This window comes from Candoia aspera, chromosome 15 (genome assembly GCF_035149785.1).
Source record: "Candoia aspera isolate rCanAsp1 chromosome 15, rCanAsp1.hap2, whole genome shotgun sequence".
In the NCBI taxonomy this organism is placed as follows: domain Eukaryota; kingdom Metazoa; phylum Chordata; class Lepidosauria; order Squamata; family Boidae; genus Candoia; species Candoia aspera.
Genome location: NC_086167.1, coordinates 16,390,533 through 16,409,459, shown reverse-complemented (window position 1 = coordinate 16,409,459; position 18,927 = coordinate 16,390,533). Strand labels below are relative to the sequence as shown.

Below are 18,927 nucleotides of genomic sequence, written 5' to 3'. Positions count from 1 at the left end.
GCGGGAGAGACCCCGCCCCCGCGCGTGCGTCAGCCGCTCCTTGCCCCGCCCAGCAGGACCGTCTCGCCGAGGGGAGGAGGGAGCCTCGCGCGGGGCTGTTCATGGTGAGGAGGGGGCGTCCCGGCGGGGGCGGGGGGGTCGTTGGCGCCCCTTCCCCTCCCTTTCGGAGGGTCTCCCCTCCTCGCGGAGAAGGGCGGGTGCAGCCTGGCGCCTTGGCTCTCCTCCCCGCGGGGAAAAGAGGTTGGTGGGGGGGATCGGGTCGGGGGCGGCAGGGCGATTTCACGGATGGGCGCGAGGAGGGCATCTAGTCGGCCCCTCGCGGGGGAGGGGCGGCCAGGGCGCCTCTGGGCTCCTCCGGGGGTCTCCGCCCAGGCGGGGGTCGCTCCCTTTCCCGGGCGCGGAGACGCGGCTCTGGCGCCGCAGCCCGGCGGGGCTTTCTCCGCGGAGGCCGCCTGCCTCCCTCTCTCCCTGTCTATTTCTCCTTCCTTCCTTCCTTCCTTCGTTCCTTCGTTCCTTCCTTCCTTCCTTCCTTCCGCGCCCGGCGACCTGGTCCGTCGCCCTTGGCCCAGCCCGCGCCTTGCAACGGGCGTGAACTTCCGCGCGGTCGGGCTCGCCCAGGTCCCCGGTTCCCCGATTCTCCCGGGCAGAGGGCTCTGCTCTGCTCTGCTCTGCCCCCACCCCCGCCAACCGGGACCGCGGCTGCCTGGGCCATTTCCACCGGGGCGCGGCGATTTTGCTGCGGGCCCGAGGAGGAGGGGGCCCGGGGGGTGCTGGGCGGCCCGGACAGAAAAAGGCGCTGCTCTTGAGAAGCGGTGCCAACCGCCCCTTGGCCTGGCGGGGAGCCGTCCCCGAGTGTTTCTCACCTAATGCCAGGGAGACGGGAAGGAAAGGGCAGTCCCTGCCCAGTCGAAACACGAAGCAAGGGAAAATTAGGTCCTGGTTGTGCCGATGGGCAGATAGTGGGGAAGGAGGGCAGCTGAGCCTGCTGTGGGGCATCCCAAGGGGACCGTCGCGGCACAGGGTTTTTGTTTTATCCTTTCACTGTTTTTACCGTGTTATGATTGTTTTATTCATTGCTTTTATTGTTGCTGTGAGCCACCCGGAGCTGCCAAAGAGGGGCGGCCATATAAATCTTTTAAATACATGAATGAAGAGGGGAAATTGAGGTTTCTATTGTTACCAATACTCGGTATTCAAATCAAGGCAGATTATTTCATTGTCTCTGCCGCCTTGTGGAAACCCAGCAGTGTGTCCTAGATCCAAGGCCCTTCGGTACCAGGAAGTGCCAAAACTCTAAGCCAAAGTGAAACTGAGGCCAGGCCTGGCTGCTGAGCCCTGAGCCTTGCGAAAGAGCTTCAGGAGGAGTGGGAACCTTCCTTTTTCAACACGTTTCCCTTCCAGGGAGAAGGCAAGAGGGTGGTGAGTCAGCTGCAGAGGTGGCTACAGGACTTGATCAGCCCGCTGGCCTGAGCTGGGCCTCAAGGCTCAAGGGAGGCTCAGCCATAGGACGGAGTGGCCATGAGACCCCTGGAAGGGCTTGTTTGCCTCTCAGCCCCCTCCTCTAAGGCCAGAAGGGCTCCTCCTACAATGCAGGGTCTCTCCTTCATGCAAGAGAGGACAGAATTCCTTCCTGCGCTCTTAAATACTCCAAACCAGTGTTTCTCAACCTTAGCGACTTTAAGCTATGTGGACTTCAACTCCCAGAATTCCCCAGCCAACATGGCTGGCTGGGGAATTCTGGGAGTTGAAGTCCACACACCTTAAAGGTGCCAAGGTTGAGAAACGCTGCTCCAGCTATTTGAAAAGATCTGACGTTTGCCCAGACTGGTTCCTAATGATGAAATGGGTAAAAAAGACAGTTTCCCCGGGGGCCTTATTGCGCCATCTTGGGAGGGTACAGAGGGGCTGAACATGAGGGCTCATCAACTTACCAACGACGCCTCTGCCAGATTCATCCAGGGACGGATCTGGCCTCCATTTTCTATAGAACCCAATGTGAGAAGTTTAGGAATGGGAAACCCCTGTTCCTGCAGGGCCAGCTTGATTAAAAAGAATTAAGACCTCTCCTTGCGATAGAAGTGCTTTTAAAACCTGGAGCGAGAGGCAAAGGTGACTTTTGACTTTGTAGTAGCATTAGAGGCCATCTTTACTGTTGGCCCCTAGCTTTTCCCCTCAGCTGATGGTAGAACTTTCTTTCTACGCTTCTCCGAGATATTTTGCACCAGGTATGGGGTTAAAAAGAGAGCTGGCTTGGTGTAGTGGTTAAGGCACTGAGCTAGAGACCAGGGGACTGAGAGTCCTAGTCCTGCCTTGGGCACAAAGCCGGCTGGGTGACCTTGGGCCAGTCGCTCTCTCTCAGCCCTAGGAAGGAGGCCATGGCCAACCACTTCTGAAAAACCTTGCCAAGAAAACTGCAGGGACTTGTCCAGGCAGTCTCCGAGAATCGGACACGACTGAATGGATTAAAAACAAATGCGGTTAAGAAGCCACAGAGAGGACTCGGTGGGATCAGCGGGGCTTCCATATCTGAGGGCCATCTATCTCCCCGAACGCCTGCAGAGAGAGGAGGAGAGCAACAGCCTTCAGGCCGGCGGACATCCTGAACACGATTGGCCGGCCGTTGGTGGGAAGCAGGACGGGCTCCGGGCCTGGTCCACTTAGGCTGCTCTTGTGCCCTTCAGAAGGCAGTGGGTTCTCACCGAAAGCGGCTCTTGCTCTTGCAGGAAGAGATGTCTGGAGAGACAGTGGTGAGCACCGCAGTGCCAGCAGCCACAACACGCACCACTTCCTTCAAAGGTGGCAGTCCCAGCTCCAAGTATGTGAAGCTGAACATCGGCGGGGCTTTGTACTACACCACGATGCAGACGCTGACCAAGCAGGACACCATGCTGAAGGCCATGTTCAGCGGCCGGATGGAGGTCCTCACGGACAGCGAAGGTGGGAAGAAACACGGGTCCCAGGGTCAACCCTGCAGGGTGGAGGTGCTTTGGGGTCAGGTGGGCTTCCGGCAGCCCTCCAGGACGGTCTTTCCAAGTTTCAGGATGGCTTTGAGCATCTGTCTCGTCCCTCGTGGGTCATGCTTCTGTGCACCCCGGGTTCTCCAGGAGGAGCCGCACCGGAGACAGAAGCATGCACGCTAATCCCACGACACCCTTTCTGCCTGTTTTCTTGCTGTGTTGAGTTGTGTGTGCTGAGGCAGTTCACACCGTGGGCTTTCCAGCAGGAAGGTCTGCCACGGACGCCTGGCGGATCCCAAGAACTCCTTCAGGAGAAATTCCTGCCCGGCTCTTGCAGGGATCAGACCCCTGCAGCTTGGCCTGGAGAGCAGTTGGCCAGGAGGAAGGCCTCCCAAATGGTGCCCTGAGTTTTGTGTGACTTTGAGGGCCTGCTCGGAGAACTGGGGGCTTCATGTTTGTGCCAACTGGAGCCTGTTTCTTGAGTGGCACAGCAGGAGAGGGTCTGTGGGCTTCCCACTCCCTGGCAGCAGCAGGGAACAGGATGAGACGGGTGTTCAGTCCTTGGCTCTGCTGTGAGCCAGCCAGCGGGAGCGAGGCAGCATTGCTGTGCATTGTGCGTTTATGCAGTCCAGTGGCGAGGGAGAATGCCTGGTTTGCTGCGATCATTTGAAAATTGGGGAGGGGGGACTGGGACACAGAATCACAATTCAACAGATTTTTCAGCCATTGAGGATTTTAAGCTAAGGAAAATGATCATGTTCAAATATCATACAGGTACTGCAAATTGACTCAAAAGATTTTCTTCTGCCTCCATTTGAAATTCACAACAATCAGATTTTAGCTGTGAATCCACTAATCTAAGACAGCCCTTGCATTCTCTGGCCAAGTTGCCCTTATTTGTCAAAGACCAAAGTCCTTACATAAGCTTTCCTTTCCCCCTCCCCTGCAGCACATTCTTGTGTCTCTGCCCACAAACCGGCCTTTGGCTGAGCTCATGGAAACTTGGGCTGTGCACGATTCTGGCCTCTTCAGAGCTGGCTGGTTGTGAGGCTGCCTGGCCACGTGACGCAGCCGGTTGCTGTGGGGCGTCAGAAGAGCTAAACGATGGCTCCCACTAAGCCAGGGTTATGGTTAGGGTTAGCTCTGCCTCTTTGCATATTCCTTTCCATCTTGGCTGCACTTGTGCCTGTTCCTAGGCTGGATTTTGATAGACCGGTGCGGCAAGCATTTCGGGACCATCTTAAACTACCTGCGCGACGGTGCTGTGCCCCTTCCGGAGAGCCGGCGGGAGATCGAGGAGCTGCTGGCCGAGGCCAAGTACTACCTGGTCCAGGGCCTGGTGGATGAGTGCCAGGCTGCCCTCCAGGTAAATCCGCTGTGCGTGCTCTAGAGCTGACCTTCCCTGCTCCTGCTACCTCCCGTGGACCATTCTGACAGGGGTGGGGATAAAGGCCTTCCAGGTGTGGCCTTAGGGTGGGGGAAGGTGGCAGGAACTGCAGCCTTGCGGGCTGGACCCCCGTGCTGCAATGCCATGGGTGCTTCTCAGGGAAGGCCTCTGAGAACCCCGTGGTCGGTCAAGATTCCCGAGCATAGCGAGAGAAGGGAGGACTTGTCAGCTGTGAGCGAGGGCCTCTTTCCGCCCCGATCCCTTTCCTTTCCTTTCTTCTCTGTCCGTTCACTTCTTTCCACAGAACAAAGATGTCTACGAGCCTTTCTGTAAAGTGCCCATTATTACTTCCTCTAAGGAAGAACAGAAACTTATAGCCACTTCTAACAAGGTAAGCAGGCCCTGCGTCAAGGTGGGTTCTGAAGCTGGGTATTTGCCAGCCGTTCTCGGCGGCTCCGCCTCGGTGCTGGGGCTGGGAGGGGGACTGTTCCCCTGAGGGTTCCCCACCTCCCACCAGCCCCGCCCGATCTTCACCGCAGCCCACCTCCGGCCTCTCTCCGGGGGCGACCAGCTGCTCCCCAGATGTTCTGCTCTGCAGTTCCAACCGTCCCTTGCCCTCGGGCTCTGCTTGCTGGAGCCAAACCTCCAAGACGCAGAGCCGAGTCACAGCACACCGAGCAGAAAGGTGTCCGTCCGTTTCTGTGTTTTTCTGCAGCCGGCGGTTAAACTGCTGTATAACAGAAGCAACAACAAGTATTCCTATACCAGGTAAAGTGTTTTGCCTTCTGTCCTGAGAAGGGGCAGGTTTTGAGCAGGGGGAAGGGGGCAGTTGGGCACAGTAAAAAAGCCAGAGGGGCCCCTGGCTAACCGAAAGCCTCCGCGCCCTCCCACCCAGCAATTCCGACGACAACATGCTGAAAAACATCGAGCTGTTCGACAAGCTCTCGCTGCGCTTCAACGGGAGAGTCCTTTTCATCAAAGATGTCCTGGGGGACGAGATCTGCTGCTGGTCGTTTTACGGGCAGGGCCGCAAGATCGCGGAGGTGTGCTGCACCTCGATCGTGTATGCCACCGAGAAGAAGCAGACCAAAGTGAGTGGCTTTCCCGTGGGCTGACTTTCCACCCCCCGGCTCAGAAACAATCCCCCGGGGGCTCTTTCTCATGGCCCCCCTTTGGCATCCCCAGGTGGAGTTCCCAGAAGCCCGAATCTACGAGGAGACCTTGAACATCCTCCTCTACGAAGCCCAGGATGGCCGGGGCCCCGATAATGCGCTGCTGGAGGCCACCGGAGGGGCAGCCGGCCGCTCCCACCACCTGGACGAGGACGAGGAGCGAGAGCGCATCGAGAGGGTCCGCAGGATCCACATCAAGCGCCCCGACGATCGCACCCACCTGCACCAGTGAGGGGGCTCAGCAGCAGACAGGCTCCGCCTCCTCCCATTCCCACCAGGGTCCGGCTGGCTGCCAGGCACGGAATATTCCACAGGACTGTCCTTTTATACCTAATTAGAGTATTTTTGGTATTTAACAACGTAGCGTGTTGTACTCAGATAGGCCGTCTGCCACGGCCAAGGCTGCAGTGACCGAAGTGAGGGTCTTGACTCTCCAGTGCTTTTGAATTCCTGTTTTGAGCATAGAGAAAAGGCCTCTTTGGGCAGGAACGCACCGCCTCCGCTTGGCTTTGCCCTCTCAGTTGAGCCCAGTTGTTCCGGCAGGGGAGACTTCTCCTCCTGGAAGCCTGGACGAGCCGCGTCTCTGTTCACAGGGACGAGAGCTGGGGCAAAAGCCCTTTGCTGCCGAAGGAGGGGGTGGGAAAGGTGCCTGCCAGGCGACGTGCTGTGTCTCATGCTGTAGAAGGAAAGCCGTTGTAGGACCAGGCCAGGACGCTCAGTGACCCCCCACGCTCCCTGCACCTTTTCCCCCAAGGATGGCAGTTCTCATCTTTCCTGTGTCCAGAGAAATGCAGATGCTGCGAAGTGCGCCATGTGGCCTTTCTTTCTCTTTCCCGCCTCCCCGTTCATGACCCCTCTCTTCTGCTCTGAGACCAAAGCCTCCATCTTGCAAGCCATTACCCTCTTGCCGTGTCCGCGTCTGATTCGGTCTCCTTCCTTCAGAGGCATGTATTCTGGGACCAGCGCGCTCGCTCTTGCTGCACTGGGTAATTCAGAAGCTATTTTGCAGCTGGGTGGTCTACTCAAGTTCTGAGGGCCTGGAGTGATTGTGAACAAGTGGTGGGACTCCGTACGCATCTCCTTGCCCCTTGTGGTTCAGGACAGGCACAAGGTGCCCAGGAAGGATAAGCAGGGGCCGTTTCTGCCTAGGACCTGCAGGGGCTCCATACCATATGCCATACCCAGCTTCCCACTTAGGGGGCCCCCAGTCCACCTCCCTGTGAAGCCCCTGTGTAGATGAGAAGGTGCTTGGGCTTCTGCAGAAATGTACAGAATCCATCTTGATGCATCGGTTGGGATGAGAAGACCTTTCCCCCTCCGTTCTTTAATCTTCTTCCGTCGTGCATCTTCTACCATTCCTTTCATGGCAGGAATCTTAAGTGTCATTTGGAGTGCAAGTAGCAGGAAACCCAAAGATTGAACTGTGACTGGAGGAGATCAGATGAGTTAAGATGTTCAGCAAAGTCTTCACAGGCTGCAGACCAAAGTCCAGAATTCGCTTATTCCAGTTTCCGTTTAGGAAAAAGGCTGCTTGGTTTTGTTTTGTGCGTTTCAGAGTTTAGAGGGGTGAGCCAGTCGCCAAAAAGCAACCGCTGAGAGATGCTGCAAGCCAAGATGGGATCATGTAGTTTGGCAGATCCTTTTCCACCTATTCCACCCTCCCTGAAATACTTATTTTCCAAAGTTGCATTTCAGTCTGATTCTGAGTGCCTAAAACGTGGCCAGTATTTTGGGAACCTTAATATATTACAATTCCATTTGGTTCTGAGTTTTGTTTCTCAAAAAGGTTAAGAAAATCGCTAATAGTCTGTTAATTTCATCTCTTGATTTATATGGTATAGTAACTGCCACGCAATATATACCCTTTTTTATTACAGTACCAAAACCAACTTTTGAGAGATGGGGAGGAAAGCATGAGCAAGGAAGCGAAGCCTCGTGCTTTGGGACTTAGCACAAGGGAAAACAAGAATCGTTATTTTTTTCTGCTAGTTGGCAGTTCCTGAAAAGCCCCCGTTTGCCTTGCTGCTCCTTGTCAGCAAATACCACCCTGCGACTTGGGCAGGGATAATAGTTCTCGCATTGCCCGTCTGAATCTCGTGGGCTCCTTCCGTGAACTCTGCCACCTCCCGCGTTTTAGTTCACTGTCTGCGAAAGCTGCGGAGCTGAAGCAGGCCCAGAGGAAGGGTGGGGTGCCGCTGGCTTCCTCTTTCTGGCTGCTTCGAAATGCTCCTCAGAGACAGAGGGGCCCTTGGTCCAGGCTGGCAGAGCGGGGGAGAGGTTGAAGGAAAGGGAGCCGCCTTGCTGCTGAGCCCTGAAGCGATTGGGGAGACGAGGGGACCCATGTGGAAATGCTTGGGGAAAGAGCAGTTGCCGGCTTCCATTTCTGTAAGCTGCTGGGAAGGCATTCGCACCAGGCAGTTTAAACCCCTCTCGACCAGCCCCGCAGCGTGGTGTAGGCATGGACATCAGCACCGGCATCTTCTCTGTAGGCTGTCCTCTGCATTCCCAAAAGGCCAGTCCAAAGACGGTTTTGGCCAAGGGAAAAGGTTGCCCCGACTCAGCAGTGCCTTCGCTGTCTGGCTGCGAGGCAGCAGCAGGCCTGGTGAATGGCAGGTGGGTTGAAGGACAAGCGCCAGCCCCCCCACGCCCCCCTGCTCTGGCGCTACCTGCGGCTTGAAGTCGAGCCTCGCCTGTTCGTAGCCGCCTTAAAGGGGCCCCGCTCCAGCCATGCAGGTGTCTGTCCGTGCAGAATTGCCTCCTCTCTGTCGACCTGATTTCTTCTGTTTATGCAGGTGGTATGCGTTTTGACACAGATTTTAAATATGGAAAATAAATTACACACGTTTCCTATGTCCAGCGTCTCTTGGTCTCCTCACTTAGAGTGTCTTTTGCCCATGGTTTTTTGAAAGAAGACAGGGAATCGAATCACACTTAGCAGGAAGTGAGTGCACAGTCACAAGAGAAACAAGTGGCGGGACTCAGGCAGATGCTTAATTTCTTTGGCAGAAATTGCAGCCCGCTCCAGTGTAGGGCTGGTTCACACATGCTATTGGGTCACTAACTTTAGCGACTCAACACATACCCAGCTATGCTTACCCGAGGAATCAGCATGAATACAAGTCCTAGAAAGGAACTAGAAAGGTGTGAAACAGGATCAGCAGTGGGAGAGAAGACCCAGCATTGCCACTAGCTGGTGGAAGCTGGAAGCCGCTTTCTCTGAAGGAAAGTCTTCCTGTCCTCAGCGTTACTCTGGACACAGACTGGGCTGCTGAGAAGCCTCTGTTCCAAGGTTGTGCACACAGGCCTATACTGGGAATGGCATGTCCCTCTCCAAGGATCAAGCTTGCTGCGCATGTCCCCCCAAGGAGGTTTGCATGTTGGGACTGATTCTGTGAACCCCCATTCAGCCCTCAGAGCTCCCTAGAACACTGGAAAACTAGAAGCGTGGCGTGAACCTTTCTTAAAACACTGGGCTGGCTTTTTAAAAAATGCCTCTGGGCAGAGGTGGCTAGCAAACACAGAGAGGCCAGGCCAGCAAAAGTTAGTTTTCCTTTCATCTTTTTAATTTTTCATAAATACATCACAGGTTGCTAATAGAGAGTAATGTGAGGTGGTAACTCCAGGAGCAGAAGTACCTTTTCCCCATGCTTATCAGCTTGTCCAAGAAGTAAGAACCCTGGTTTGCATTTCGGAAATGGGGCTGATGCTCGCTGGCCTCTGTTAACTTTGCAGAGAATTTGGTGGAAAAAAGACTCGCTCAGACTCAGGGTGGAATTTCACAGCTCGCCTCACTGCTTCTCTTCCAGGCCTGCTTAGAAATCATGATTGGAATCCTTCATTTTTTACGCTGAGGTTCTTCATTTTAAAACAAAGGCTTGGGGCTGTTCAGGCTGGTTAATGGTTAAATAATTGCCAGCTGGAATTTTGAAGCAAGTTATCACGAAAACACAGCCTTGACCTATGCGTCAGTTATTGGGGTGTCATTGAGGCTATTACGGGGTCTAGGATTAATAGGCGAGCAGTTTGTGTTTTGTTTGTTCACAATGCTGCTTTTAAAAAAAGATGCAAATGGCCTCAACTCCAACTGTCCTGTGGCATCAAGGTCTGAGTACGAAGACCGCAGCAATTCTCCACAGAGGTGGTGATTTCAGTGACTCTTTTCAAGCAGACAGAGTGACCAACAGCTCTCAGTCTTGGGTGTTCCCCATCAGGACTTTATTTTGGTTGATACCTTTGGGTTTAAACATAGAAGAGTCATTTCGAGACAGCTTCCCTGCACAGTTAGGACCTGCAGCCAGCCAGATAGCTCCTACAGCAAAAGAACGCGTCCATGAGGAGACGGTGGCTGAGGAAAGACGCTTTCTTTTTTAAAACCCACACTGCATTAGCTAAACCGATTAACAGAGGCAGACTGCCTCAACAGGATGTCCTCTGGGCTTCTGAGAAAAAACAGAGTGGCCAGTGTGGGAAACTGTTCAGACTGGGCCGGACGCAGCAAAGCAGCCTGGGTGTTATACCCTCCAAGGACTTACCACTGTCAGCTGTCCATTTTTGGCTTTGTAGATCTGAGGCTCCTGCCCAGTGGTGAAAACCATGGTTCCTTCTTTCCCTGGACTGATCTGGAACTGGAGGCTATTATAAAACAGATGAAAGCTACAGAAATCATACCGGTGCTCCAGAGCTAGTCGCCTTAGCTGCCTCTGCCCAGGGCCAGCGCTCAGTAGTCGAGCACATGCCGCAGGGGAAGGCACAGGGGTTCGGTCTGCAGCACCAGGCAATCGACAAAGGGGTCTTTCAGCAGGAGCCCCGCACTGCTGCGACTAAGAGCCAACACGGATCTAGGTGGGAAAACATTCAGAACGTTTAAGGACTTACGGGAGAAAGCCATTCAGAGCAGTTGCCCGGATTTTAATTGCTGCGCAATGTGGAACTGGAGCCTTACGCTATCTGCTGTTTCTTTGGTGGATATGTGTTCAGATGGTATTAGTAAAGAGAACCCCATGAGACCGTCCGCACCTGCAGAAGCGAAGACAGCCAAAGGCTGGGAAATTACCTTCCCTGGACCACGGCGACCACCTCCTGCTTGTTGGCTAACATGCAGAGCTTGGTGACGGTCTCAAAAACATGCTCGCACCGCAGGATAGCATCTCCCTGGAAGTAAGATCGGAGGAGGACAGGTTATTCCTGACCAAGTCCTGAAGCCGGAGGGTGAGATGGAGGGAGGGCGTGTCTCTGGAAAAGGAACAGGGCAGACCACTCAGCAAAGCAAGATGCCCCTTTCTGAACACAGCCTGGAGGAGTCAGCACTGGGGCCCCTTTACCTCCAGACCCTGGGCTTCTGACAGTGGCTTGGAATCTCCTGGTATGCCTTCTGATTAGTAATTGCAAAGAATTAATAACTTATTATAGCACTGAACTCAAAGTGGCCTAGAAACCACAGTAGTACTGGAGCTTTACGCATTTGTTTTCTGAATCAGTTACACTTGAAAAGTCCAGTAAGATCAAGTGGCCTTAATACCCTCTCTAGAATCTTGTTTTTATTCCTCCATACTTTTATGCAGATTTAATGGATTGACATATTTAAATTCATGCAATTACACTATTAGAAGTTCGTTGATATTCAGTGTGAATAGGGAGCACATTTCTTGATTGCTTCTCTCCAAATCTCCCACTTTAAAATGGTTGATTTTACAAAAAGAGAGAGAGAGAGCATGTGGGAGGGTGACCCTAGGTAATCCCAGAAAATTTCTGTTACCTTTTCTTGTTTGTTGTCTTCTGGAACATGAAGGACTAAGATACCATCGCTGAGGCTGCTGGTGGAAATGCCTTGCAGAAAGAAGGTAAAACCATGTAACATACGAAGCAGCGATTCTTCTGTCCCACAGTGAAAATTTTATGGACATTTGGATGCAACAGGACCAAGTTTCAACTGTTTCTTTTAAAAAAATGTTTTATTAAACCAAGCTCATAAGTTTCGGGGCTTGAGGATCCCCGCCCCTGGTTCTGTTCTCATGTGCCTTTGGTCACCTTGCAGACATGGAGCTACGCATTATTTTTCCACCACAGACTCTCTTGCAGCTTGTCTGGTTTCTACCTTCTCCCAGCATACTGAAGCATGGCCTTCCTCCTGCCAAGTCTTCCCTTTCCAGCCCTCTTTTTTCCCCCCTGTAATCTCTTTATGCATCTAGGATAGATTTTTGCAGTTGGATATTTATGAGGATCCTCTGTACCTAGACCTAATTCCTAAGCTCCTAATTAATTCAGTGAATAACGCTAGTCTCTGCACCAGCTCTTCTGGACTGGGAGCAGAATAAAGACAGAGTTCAAAATTGTCCCTCCAGTCTTATGTGGGCCAAAAAGCTTTGCTCCCAGGACAGAGTTCTGGGGACAGAGACCTGTACAAATCCATCTGCCCAGGAGGTGTGATTCCAAGCGTTACCTCTGAGTGTTGCGTACTCGATCCTTTGCTTGATCTTTGCTGTCTCCACCACGTAAGCTGCCACGCAGGTCAGCACAAGCAGCCGCTCTCGAGGCTTGAAGCCGTTCCGGTCGTATTTCACCACCGGGGTGAGGTACTGGAAACCAGCACAAGAGAAGTCTTAGTAGCGGTTGCTGACAGCGAAACTGCAGCAGGGTTGGTTCTGCAGCACCAGAGATGGTGAGAAAATTGCGGCGCTGCAGAGCCATTCAGAGCTTTGCCCCCCCTTACCTGTGGGGCGCCTCCTCGGCCTTACCTGGACCTTCTCGTGGCGGATCGTCTGCAGGACTTTGGGGCATAGGTCGCTCTCACCTAGGAACGAACAGGGCAGAAAGCAGGGGCCTCTTTGGGGCGCTTGTAAGGAGCCTCCGGCACACCAGGAACATTTTTATTTTCTCACTTCATTATTTCATTTAACAATCCTTCCAAAGCGGCTTGTATGTTTTGTAAATCATATAAATTCATAAAATCCGTAAGTTTTAGAAATTGTATGCTTTATAATAGAAAACATACAATTCAAGATCAATACAGAAGCTCTCGAAAGCTACAGATCAGCTTTAAAGTAACTTAACAGTGAGCTTGTTAACGAGTACTTACTTTTCCTGCAGGACCAGATGATCCTTGGGACCCCTTCCATCCCCACAATTCTATGCTTCCAATGAAATCCCCCCCCCCATTGTATCCAGAGAGTCAAAACGAGAGAACCTTTCATCTGATTCAGGCCACATTCTCGGCTGCACCCGCCCTCTCTGAGTTACTCACTCAGCCTGCTGTCAACAAAGGGCTCCTTCAGGCTTTCAGCATAGCCAACCTTCTTCCCAGAAAAGATGGCACTGGCAACTGCTTTTTGCTCCATCTGTTTTGAAGTAAAATAAATTGCACCCTCCTTTATACCCTTCAGGACACCAGGAAAATGCTCCGCTCAGGTTAAAATTCCAGGCTTCTGCCTCAGAAGATGCTCAGAGCCCCGCCCGGTCACCTGGGCTTTCCTCTCTGCGGTGATGCCACAGCAATATTTCTGGACGAGATTCCTTGTGCAGATCTTCTTCAGAAGGTCAGAGGTCTGTGCGGCAGAAGGGGAGGAGATGGGCATGAGATGTGGGAAGAGCCACAACCAGTTACGGACCCCTGGGTTGCCCCCAGGCTCTGTTCTGAGGGGAACAGACAGCGCTCCAACTCACAATCATCACTTTTATATAGGACGAACATGGACCTAAATTTACAGATCTTCTTAATCTGACTATTCCTCAGCTAACGTTAGAAGAGCTGGGGAGATCCAGCATCCCTACGGTGGCCGTCATCAGCATACAGAGAACCCGTAGCCAGACAGGAAGTCCAGAGGCTTGCTCCCTTTACTCTGTGGCAGACTGCCCTTGAAGGGGGAGGCTTCCCACAAGGTGGTTCTCACTTGTTCCATGATCTCCGGAGGCTTAAGCCAGCTTTTGTCCAAGACGGTCTTTGGGACATGATCCCTGAGTTTCATGAGGTAGGTGTACTGCGCAAGCCTCACGAAGTCTGTGTTCTCAGAGCTGAGGGGCTGTTTCCGGTGAATGAAGCCTTTTAAGTACCTTCAGAAGGGAAAACAAGCAACGTTCGTGACCATTGTTCTATCATCTCCAGGCTCATTCCTTAACACATACGTGCGTGCGTGTGTGTACACATCCACGCGATTCAGGGAATAACCAATTGAGCAGGACTCCTCTTATTTCCTCCCAGAGCCGAGAGGCAACGGAAAGGGAGGGGTGGTCCCAAGAGGAGGGTGGCTGGCGGCAGCGCAGCAGCGGGGAACTTACTTGTGGATTGTCTGAACTGCCCACTCTCTCTTCTTGGCCAGTCTGCGTGCCAGGACCCCCCTCCAGGCAGCCTCTAACTTGATGGCTGCAAGACAGAAAGAGTCCCTCTAATGACCCAGCTGACCCCGGATTGTCTCCTCATTTGCAGACAAAGCAAGGGGTGTGTGTGTAAACAGCAAAGAAGCCTGCCCTTTCCAGCCTTTGGCAGAACGAGTTGAACTCTCATAATGCAAAAGAGGGGATCTAAAGTACGCATGAATCGGTCATCAGCTCACAAACTGGCCTGCCCAGCCCAACAGTATAGAGAGGAATAACGCTAGGAAGGACAAAGAATGAACTTATTTTAGCAGTACACATCCCAAGCCCATTTAACTCCCCTCAGAGAAGGATGCTTTTTATCTTACAGAATTCCTTTCTGCAAGTGGAAATGATTGAAGTAGGGATTCAGAGGGCACCAATATTGGGGGAAGCACATTTACTTCATGATTAAAACTTAGGTTCCTAATCTAAAACCTAAGTTTTCAGGTGGTGCCCACAGGAACTGAATGTAGAATTCAGCACTTAAGGAAAAGGAGGAAAAGGAAAGAGCAAGTGTTGCATCTCAGCAGTTCTGTAGCTGTCTGGCGGAGGCTGCTTTCGGTCCCAACCAACGGTTCCTTACCAGCTTCTCTCATCTTCTGGAATTCCCGCTTCCCTAGGCAACCTCTGTAGGTGGCTTGTATTCTGGAAACTAAAAGGAAAAAAAAAAGCATGCTGCCCTGATGATTTTGCGAGGTGAAAGTCTCCTGCAACCATTTCCATTTTGTACGGGAGCCCTTGGCGACTTCTTTGGGTGAAAAGAAGGCCCTTCTACGCCAGACTTCTACAGGCCCCGCCCGATTCACAGATCATTTTCTTTGCCAGCTGTGCCATCTGACATCACTTTTAACGGCAAACTCCAGGAACAAAACCTGGGGCCTTCTAGCCTAGTTGCTGTTTGAAACTGAGTCAAGAATCTTGATTCAACCGCAGTATTACTGTTTTCTACCATGACCGGAAGTGGCCCTTAGATATCTTTCCCGTCAACGCTACCTGGTTTCTTTAGTGAGAGAAATGAATGATGGAGCGTAGGACCTTCCGAATGCAGAGAAGACCATCCTGCAGATGCCAAGCTTACCACCCAAAAATTAACCATAAGCAGACCTGGGTATTTGCTTGCAGTGCCAAAACTTGGAGACATCTGTTTGGCCAACGTTGGAAAGGAAGATAATACTGGATTAAATGGGCCAATGGGGGTTTCATGCAGCTTTATCATGTTTGCACTGAGAAGTCCCGTTTATGAGAAGGTAATCCAGGGCACTCAGATTACCACACAGAAGGACCTGCCAAATCCACCTGCTTCTAGCAAGTCTAAGGAAAAAGGAGCTCCGCGCCAAACAAATCCCACCGTTGCCACTGCATGCTCGGAAGCTCCTTGCAGGGGAAGGACCTGTCAGAATGTTCAGGTGGAAAAAGATGTTTCTGGGCTGGCAGGGTCCAAAGCTGCCCAAGTACGTACTTAGGAGGTGTTTCCTGTATTCGAAGGCATCTTCGGTGGCAAACAGAGTTCTTGGGAAACGAATGAATAGTTTGGTCCTAAGTGAGAGAAAAGCCGACAGCTACGTTTTAACGGTTGGTCGTTGAGAGAGATGGCGTGAATCCGCCACAAACCCAGGCAGTCTCCGGCCTTTACCTTCCCATCTTGTACTCTTCGGGCTTATAGCCAATATGGTGGACGAGCCTTTCCACTCCCTTGGCAGCAGGGCCGTGCCACTGGGGCCAGGTATCGGGGCAGAGCGACTTGTACCTAGAACCAGTTGAGAGGAACAGGCCGGATAGAGGGATTCCAGACGGTGGAAGCCATCGCGGAGGACCAAAACAGTCTCTGCCCAGCGCAAGCCAGGAGCGAACCTCTGCCTGCTCACTGCTGGCGTCCCCCCAGGGTCCACGGGGACGGGAAAAGCTGCCTCATGGGATGCGGAGTCCAACCCCTCTCCGTAAGCCTGTGCTGCCCGGTAGGCGGCCTACAGTAAGCCTTCCTAAGCTCTAAAACGCGAGCAAACGAGCGGTGCCCGTCTGGTACCCCAGCGCCTCCAGCCTCCACCGGAGTGTCTGGGCTGGGCGGAAACCAAGTGGCCCGCTTCTCCCTTGTGCCCTCAGCAGCTACTGCAGCAGCGACAACGACTGGGTGGGGGTGGAATCTCACCTTTGCAGGAAGTGCTCGTACTTCCGCCGGTACGCAAAGCCTGCTCTTCTCACCCGCAGGTGCTCTGTTAGCCCCAAGTACTCCACCTGGTGCCTTACCAAGGAGTCATCGAATTTGCCTGCGGACCGGAAGCGCGTCCCGTTCAGGGCTCCAACCCTAGCAAAGCGCCCCGCCCGGCACTTCCCCCTCTTCTTCCCCCGCCCCTTAAGCAGAACCTGCAGGCTTCCCAAAACACACCGACGAGCGCGCCGAGGTGGACACGCCTCAGCGCCCGCCGCCCCAGGGATCTCTCCTCCCTGTTGCCGGGGGCAGGGAGCCTCTGGCCCCGCCGGCACATCCTTCGTTTTAGACTCCACGGGTTCTGATTTCTCCAGGGGGATGAGAAAGCTGCTGCTTTTCGGGAAGCCCAGACTTTGCGGAGTGCAGGGGTTGGAGGCCTTTTGGGCCAAGGAGCAATAAACGGAACGTCCCGCAACCTCCATTCAGAGCCCAGAGGACGCCTTACCCGGTTCTTTGTCCCCGTTTGGTTTAATGCACCGGATGTAGGACGGTTCCTTGGACATCAGGATATCTATCAGACTGGACAGGCTGGTTTTGAACTGAGTGGCGACCTGGGCACACCAGAGGGCTACTGTTACAGCATGGAAGGAATGGGACACCTGTCCCACAGGGACAAGCTTACCCCAAAGCAAGCGAGTGTGAGAAGGGGTCCTCGATTGCCCCGGTGGGATGCTTCTTCCCAACCCTGATTATTGGCTCAGAAAGAGTTAAATCCTCGCGCCAAGCCAGTCTTCTCCCAGAAAGTCACCCCTTGTGCAGCACCAGTGGGAAAGTTTTGCAGCGCTCACGCAGGCCAACAGCGTGGATATGAAAATCAGAGTGGGATGTGTGCACTTTGTGCACAGTGTGCTGAAGACTGCAATGAGCTCTGTTTCCATGACCCAGATGGTTAAGGTGAGCAAGGAATATAATCTTCCAGCTGAAGACAGTTCTCCTCCATTAGGAGAAGTTCCCCCACTTTCTATAAAGCACCAATATTTAGCTCGGCTCCTGGACGTGGGGGCAAGAGATTTCAAGCGCTCAGCTTGTGGCAGAGGGAAGTGCTCACCGTCTCCGGCCTCCGCCGGTTGTGTAACTCCGATGGGCGGAAACATTCTCTCAAGATGCCATTTCTGGAATTGCACAGCACCTTGAAACAGGTTAAAGCACGAGGTCACCCGTTCCATTCCATTCCTAAACCCCTCCATTTCTAAAGGCTGCCCACCCGCTCTAATAATTCCTCCAGCTCTTCCTTTACATGGCCTTTTTCTATTTTCAGCCTTTAACTACAAGGCAAGGCAGCCACCCACCTCAATCAACACCACACGTTTTTACCTCTTTGAGATTCCGGTAAAGCAAATCGTTATTTTTCTCCAAAAATCCTAAAGACAGCAGGAAATAAAGTTAAAGCAATGCTAATAACATTAGAGAAGTGGGAGAGAAGAACTTGTAAATGAAGCAAGGATGACCCTAGAAAGCAACTGCTGGTCTAAACCATTAAAATCCCGGGATTGCAATGCCCGCCGGGGCAAGTCCCCCTTGCCAACGAGTCCTTGTTTTGTTTTGAGGAGAGACAGAGAGCGAGAGAAGATTCTCCAGCCTTCTCCAACCAGGTGCCAGCTATGCTGCCCAACCAACGGAGAGTGTGCTTGCTGGGAATGATGGGCTATAGTTCAGTCTGCCTGAGATGCATCAAATCGAAGGACGCAAAGGGAAACTGGGAGTTGTAATTGGTGCCCAAAAGGCTTTGAAGGGAGATCACCACAAACAAAATATCCAAAATGTTGTGTCACTGGGAATTGGAAGAGAACTGTTGCCATGATAGGTTGGTTTACAAAATAAAAAAGGTTTCAGATCTTGAAGTCGAGAAACAAGCTCACAAGCAGCCTGATGCCTCCCTGCTTTTTTCCTGAAGCAGAAATCATTCTTGGGAGCTTAAAGCAAAGAGGGAGCTGGCCTGAGCTCCACGTCCCAGCCTAGACTGAGTCACTTCCAAGCCAGTTCCCGGAGGGGCCACACTCTTTCTTACCCACTGTGCAATAAGTCACTTCACCAGCATAGTGAAGCAAGCGGAAGTCCACCCAGTCGATGGACTTTCGTGTTTTCTGGTCTGCGAGCTTTCGACTGCAGGAACAGAAGAAAGAAAATTTCTCAGGTCCAGAGATGATTCCATTTGCAACTTAGTCAGGATCAAATCCAGAAGCAAGAATTATGGGGCTGTGGGGGCCGCTCTGAACTGGAGTCTGCTCCAAGAGGGCTGAAGTTGAACAGGACTTGGGAAACAATTCCCTCCCCTCTAGTGTAAAGGATATGGCACGTACGTCACAAAATGGGCGTGGTCCCCTACTTTTTCCTCCAGCTTTTCCAAGAAACTCAAGTCAGTTGCTTCACCAGGCCGCAAGCACTCTTCATCCTTGACCAAAGAAAGACAAAGGACCGTCACCGGGTCCAGCGCTCGAGCAATAAATAACGTGATTTGGCTTTGACTTAGGGTAATGTGTGAACCAGGCTATTCCAGCTTGTTCAGTGAATCATGCTTAAAAATCCTGGTTTATGGTTCTGTGTGGAACACAGCCAATGTGATTGGTTCTTGAATCTAAACCAGATGCGTTGGGTTCACACTCACAACAGCCAGCCAGCACATCTGGAGGAGACCAGTTGACACGGGGAGCACCTTCAAAGGTCAGCTTTCGAAGAAAATTTTTTTCAAGGGGTTTCAAAGGCACCCAGGTCCTGTAAGGTCACCCTGGTCTCCATGTTCCCTTCTGCACTACTGAGAACTGGAATTTTGTGAGGATGTGGAAAACTCTTTGGTAGAACTCCCTAGCTCTTTCAAAACATTTCGGTCCCCAAAATCCCTTCGGGTGGCAGCCTTCA

General features: G+C 52.6%; 2 protein-coding genes across 12 annotated transcripts in view; one reads left to right on the top strand and one right to left on the bottom strand.

Moving 5' to 3' along the window:
- The first annotated feature begins 15 nt into the window (after nucleotides 1-15).
- KCTD10 (potassium channel tetramerization domain containing 10) lies at nucleotides 16-8,367 on the top strand. The gene is made up of 7 exons (XM_063315504.1): nucleotides 16-104; nucleotides 2,724-2,937; nucleotides 4,154-4,323; nucleotides 4,649-4,735; nucleotides 5,060-5,112; nucleotides 5,240-5,435; nucleotides 5,530-8,367. Exons 1-7 carry the CDS (start codon nucleotides 102-104, stop codon nucleotides 5,746-5,748), a joined length of 942 nt encoding a protein of 313 aa, XP_063171574.1. The 5' UTR covers nucleotides 16-101; the 3' UTR covers nucleotides 5,749-8,367.
- Nucleotides 8,368-9,059: 692 nt separating this feature from the next.
- Nucleotides 9,060-18,927, bottom strand: part of MYO1H (myosin IH) — a 30,151-nt gene continuing 20,283 nt past the window's right edge. For 6 of the 11 annotated variants that reach the window (XM_063315501.1, XM_063315492.1, XM_063315491.1 and 3 more), the window contains 19 exons: nucleotides 18,372-18,463; nucleotides 18,080-18,174; nucleotides 17,386-17,432; nucleotides 17,120-17,200; nucleotides 16,517-16,622; nucleotides 16,012-16,129; nucleotides 15,499-15,612; nucleotides 15,325-15,401; nucleotides 14,449-14,517; nucleotides 13,788-13,872; nucleotides 13,403-13,562; nucleotides 12,974-13,057; nucleotides 12,757-12,850; nucleotides 12,251-12,306; nucleotides 11,956-12,091; nucleotides 11,272-11,342; nucleotides 10,570-10,667; nucleotides 10,049-10,148; nucleotides 9,060-9,747 (listed from right to left, as the gene is read on the bottom strand). In XM_063315501.1, the coding sequence (XP_063171571.1) occupies nucleotides 9,724-9,747; nucleotides 10,049-10,148; nucleotides 10,570-10,667; nucleotides 11,272-11,342; nucleotides 11,956-12,091; nucleotides 12,251-12,306; nucleotides 12,757-12,850; nucleotides 12,974-13,057; nucleotides 13,403-13,562; nucleotides 13,788-13,872; nucleotides 14,449-14,517; nucleotides 15,325-15,401; nucleotides 15,499-15,612; nucleotides 16,012-16,129; nucleotides 16,517-16,622; nucleotides 17,120-17,200; nucleotides 17,386-17,432; nucleotides 18,080-18,174; nucleotides 18,372-18,463 (1,707 nt within the window). In that variant the 3' untranslated portion in view covers nucleotides 9,060-9,723. Of the gene's footprint in view, nucleotides 9,748-10,048; nucleotides 10,149-10,569; nucleotides 10,668-11,271; nucleotides 11,452-11,955; nucleotides 12,092-12,225; nucleotides 12,307-12,756; nucleotides 12,851-12,973; nucleotides 13,058-13,402; nucleotides 13,563-13,787; nucleotides 13,873-14,448; nucleotides 14,518-15,324; nucleotides 15,402-15,498; nucleotides 15,613-16,011; nucleotides 16,130-16,516; nucleotides 16,623-17,119; nucleotides 17,201-17,385; nucleotides 17,433-18,079; nucleotides 18,175-18,371; nucleotides 18,464-18,927 lie in introns of those variants that run through there. The other 5 variants (XR_010068742.1, XR_010068741.1, XM_063315496.1 and 2 more) reach the window with 5 other exon arrangements.

Bases quoted from the DNA above. Each gene is read 5' to 3' on its own strand.
- KCTD10 (XM_063315504.1), top strand. The intron at 4,324-4,648 runs GTAAATCCGCTG...TTCTTTCCACAG, and splicing joins AGTGCCAGGCTGCCCTCCAG to AACAAAGATGTCTACGAGCC. The intron at 5,113-5,239 runs GTAAAGTGTTTT...CCTCCCACCCAG, and splicing joins AACAAGTATTCCTATACCAG to CAATTCCGACGACAACATGC.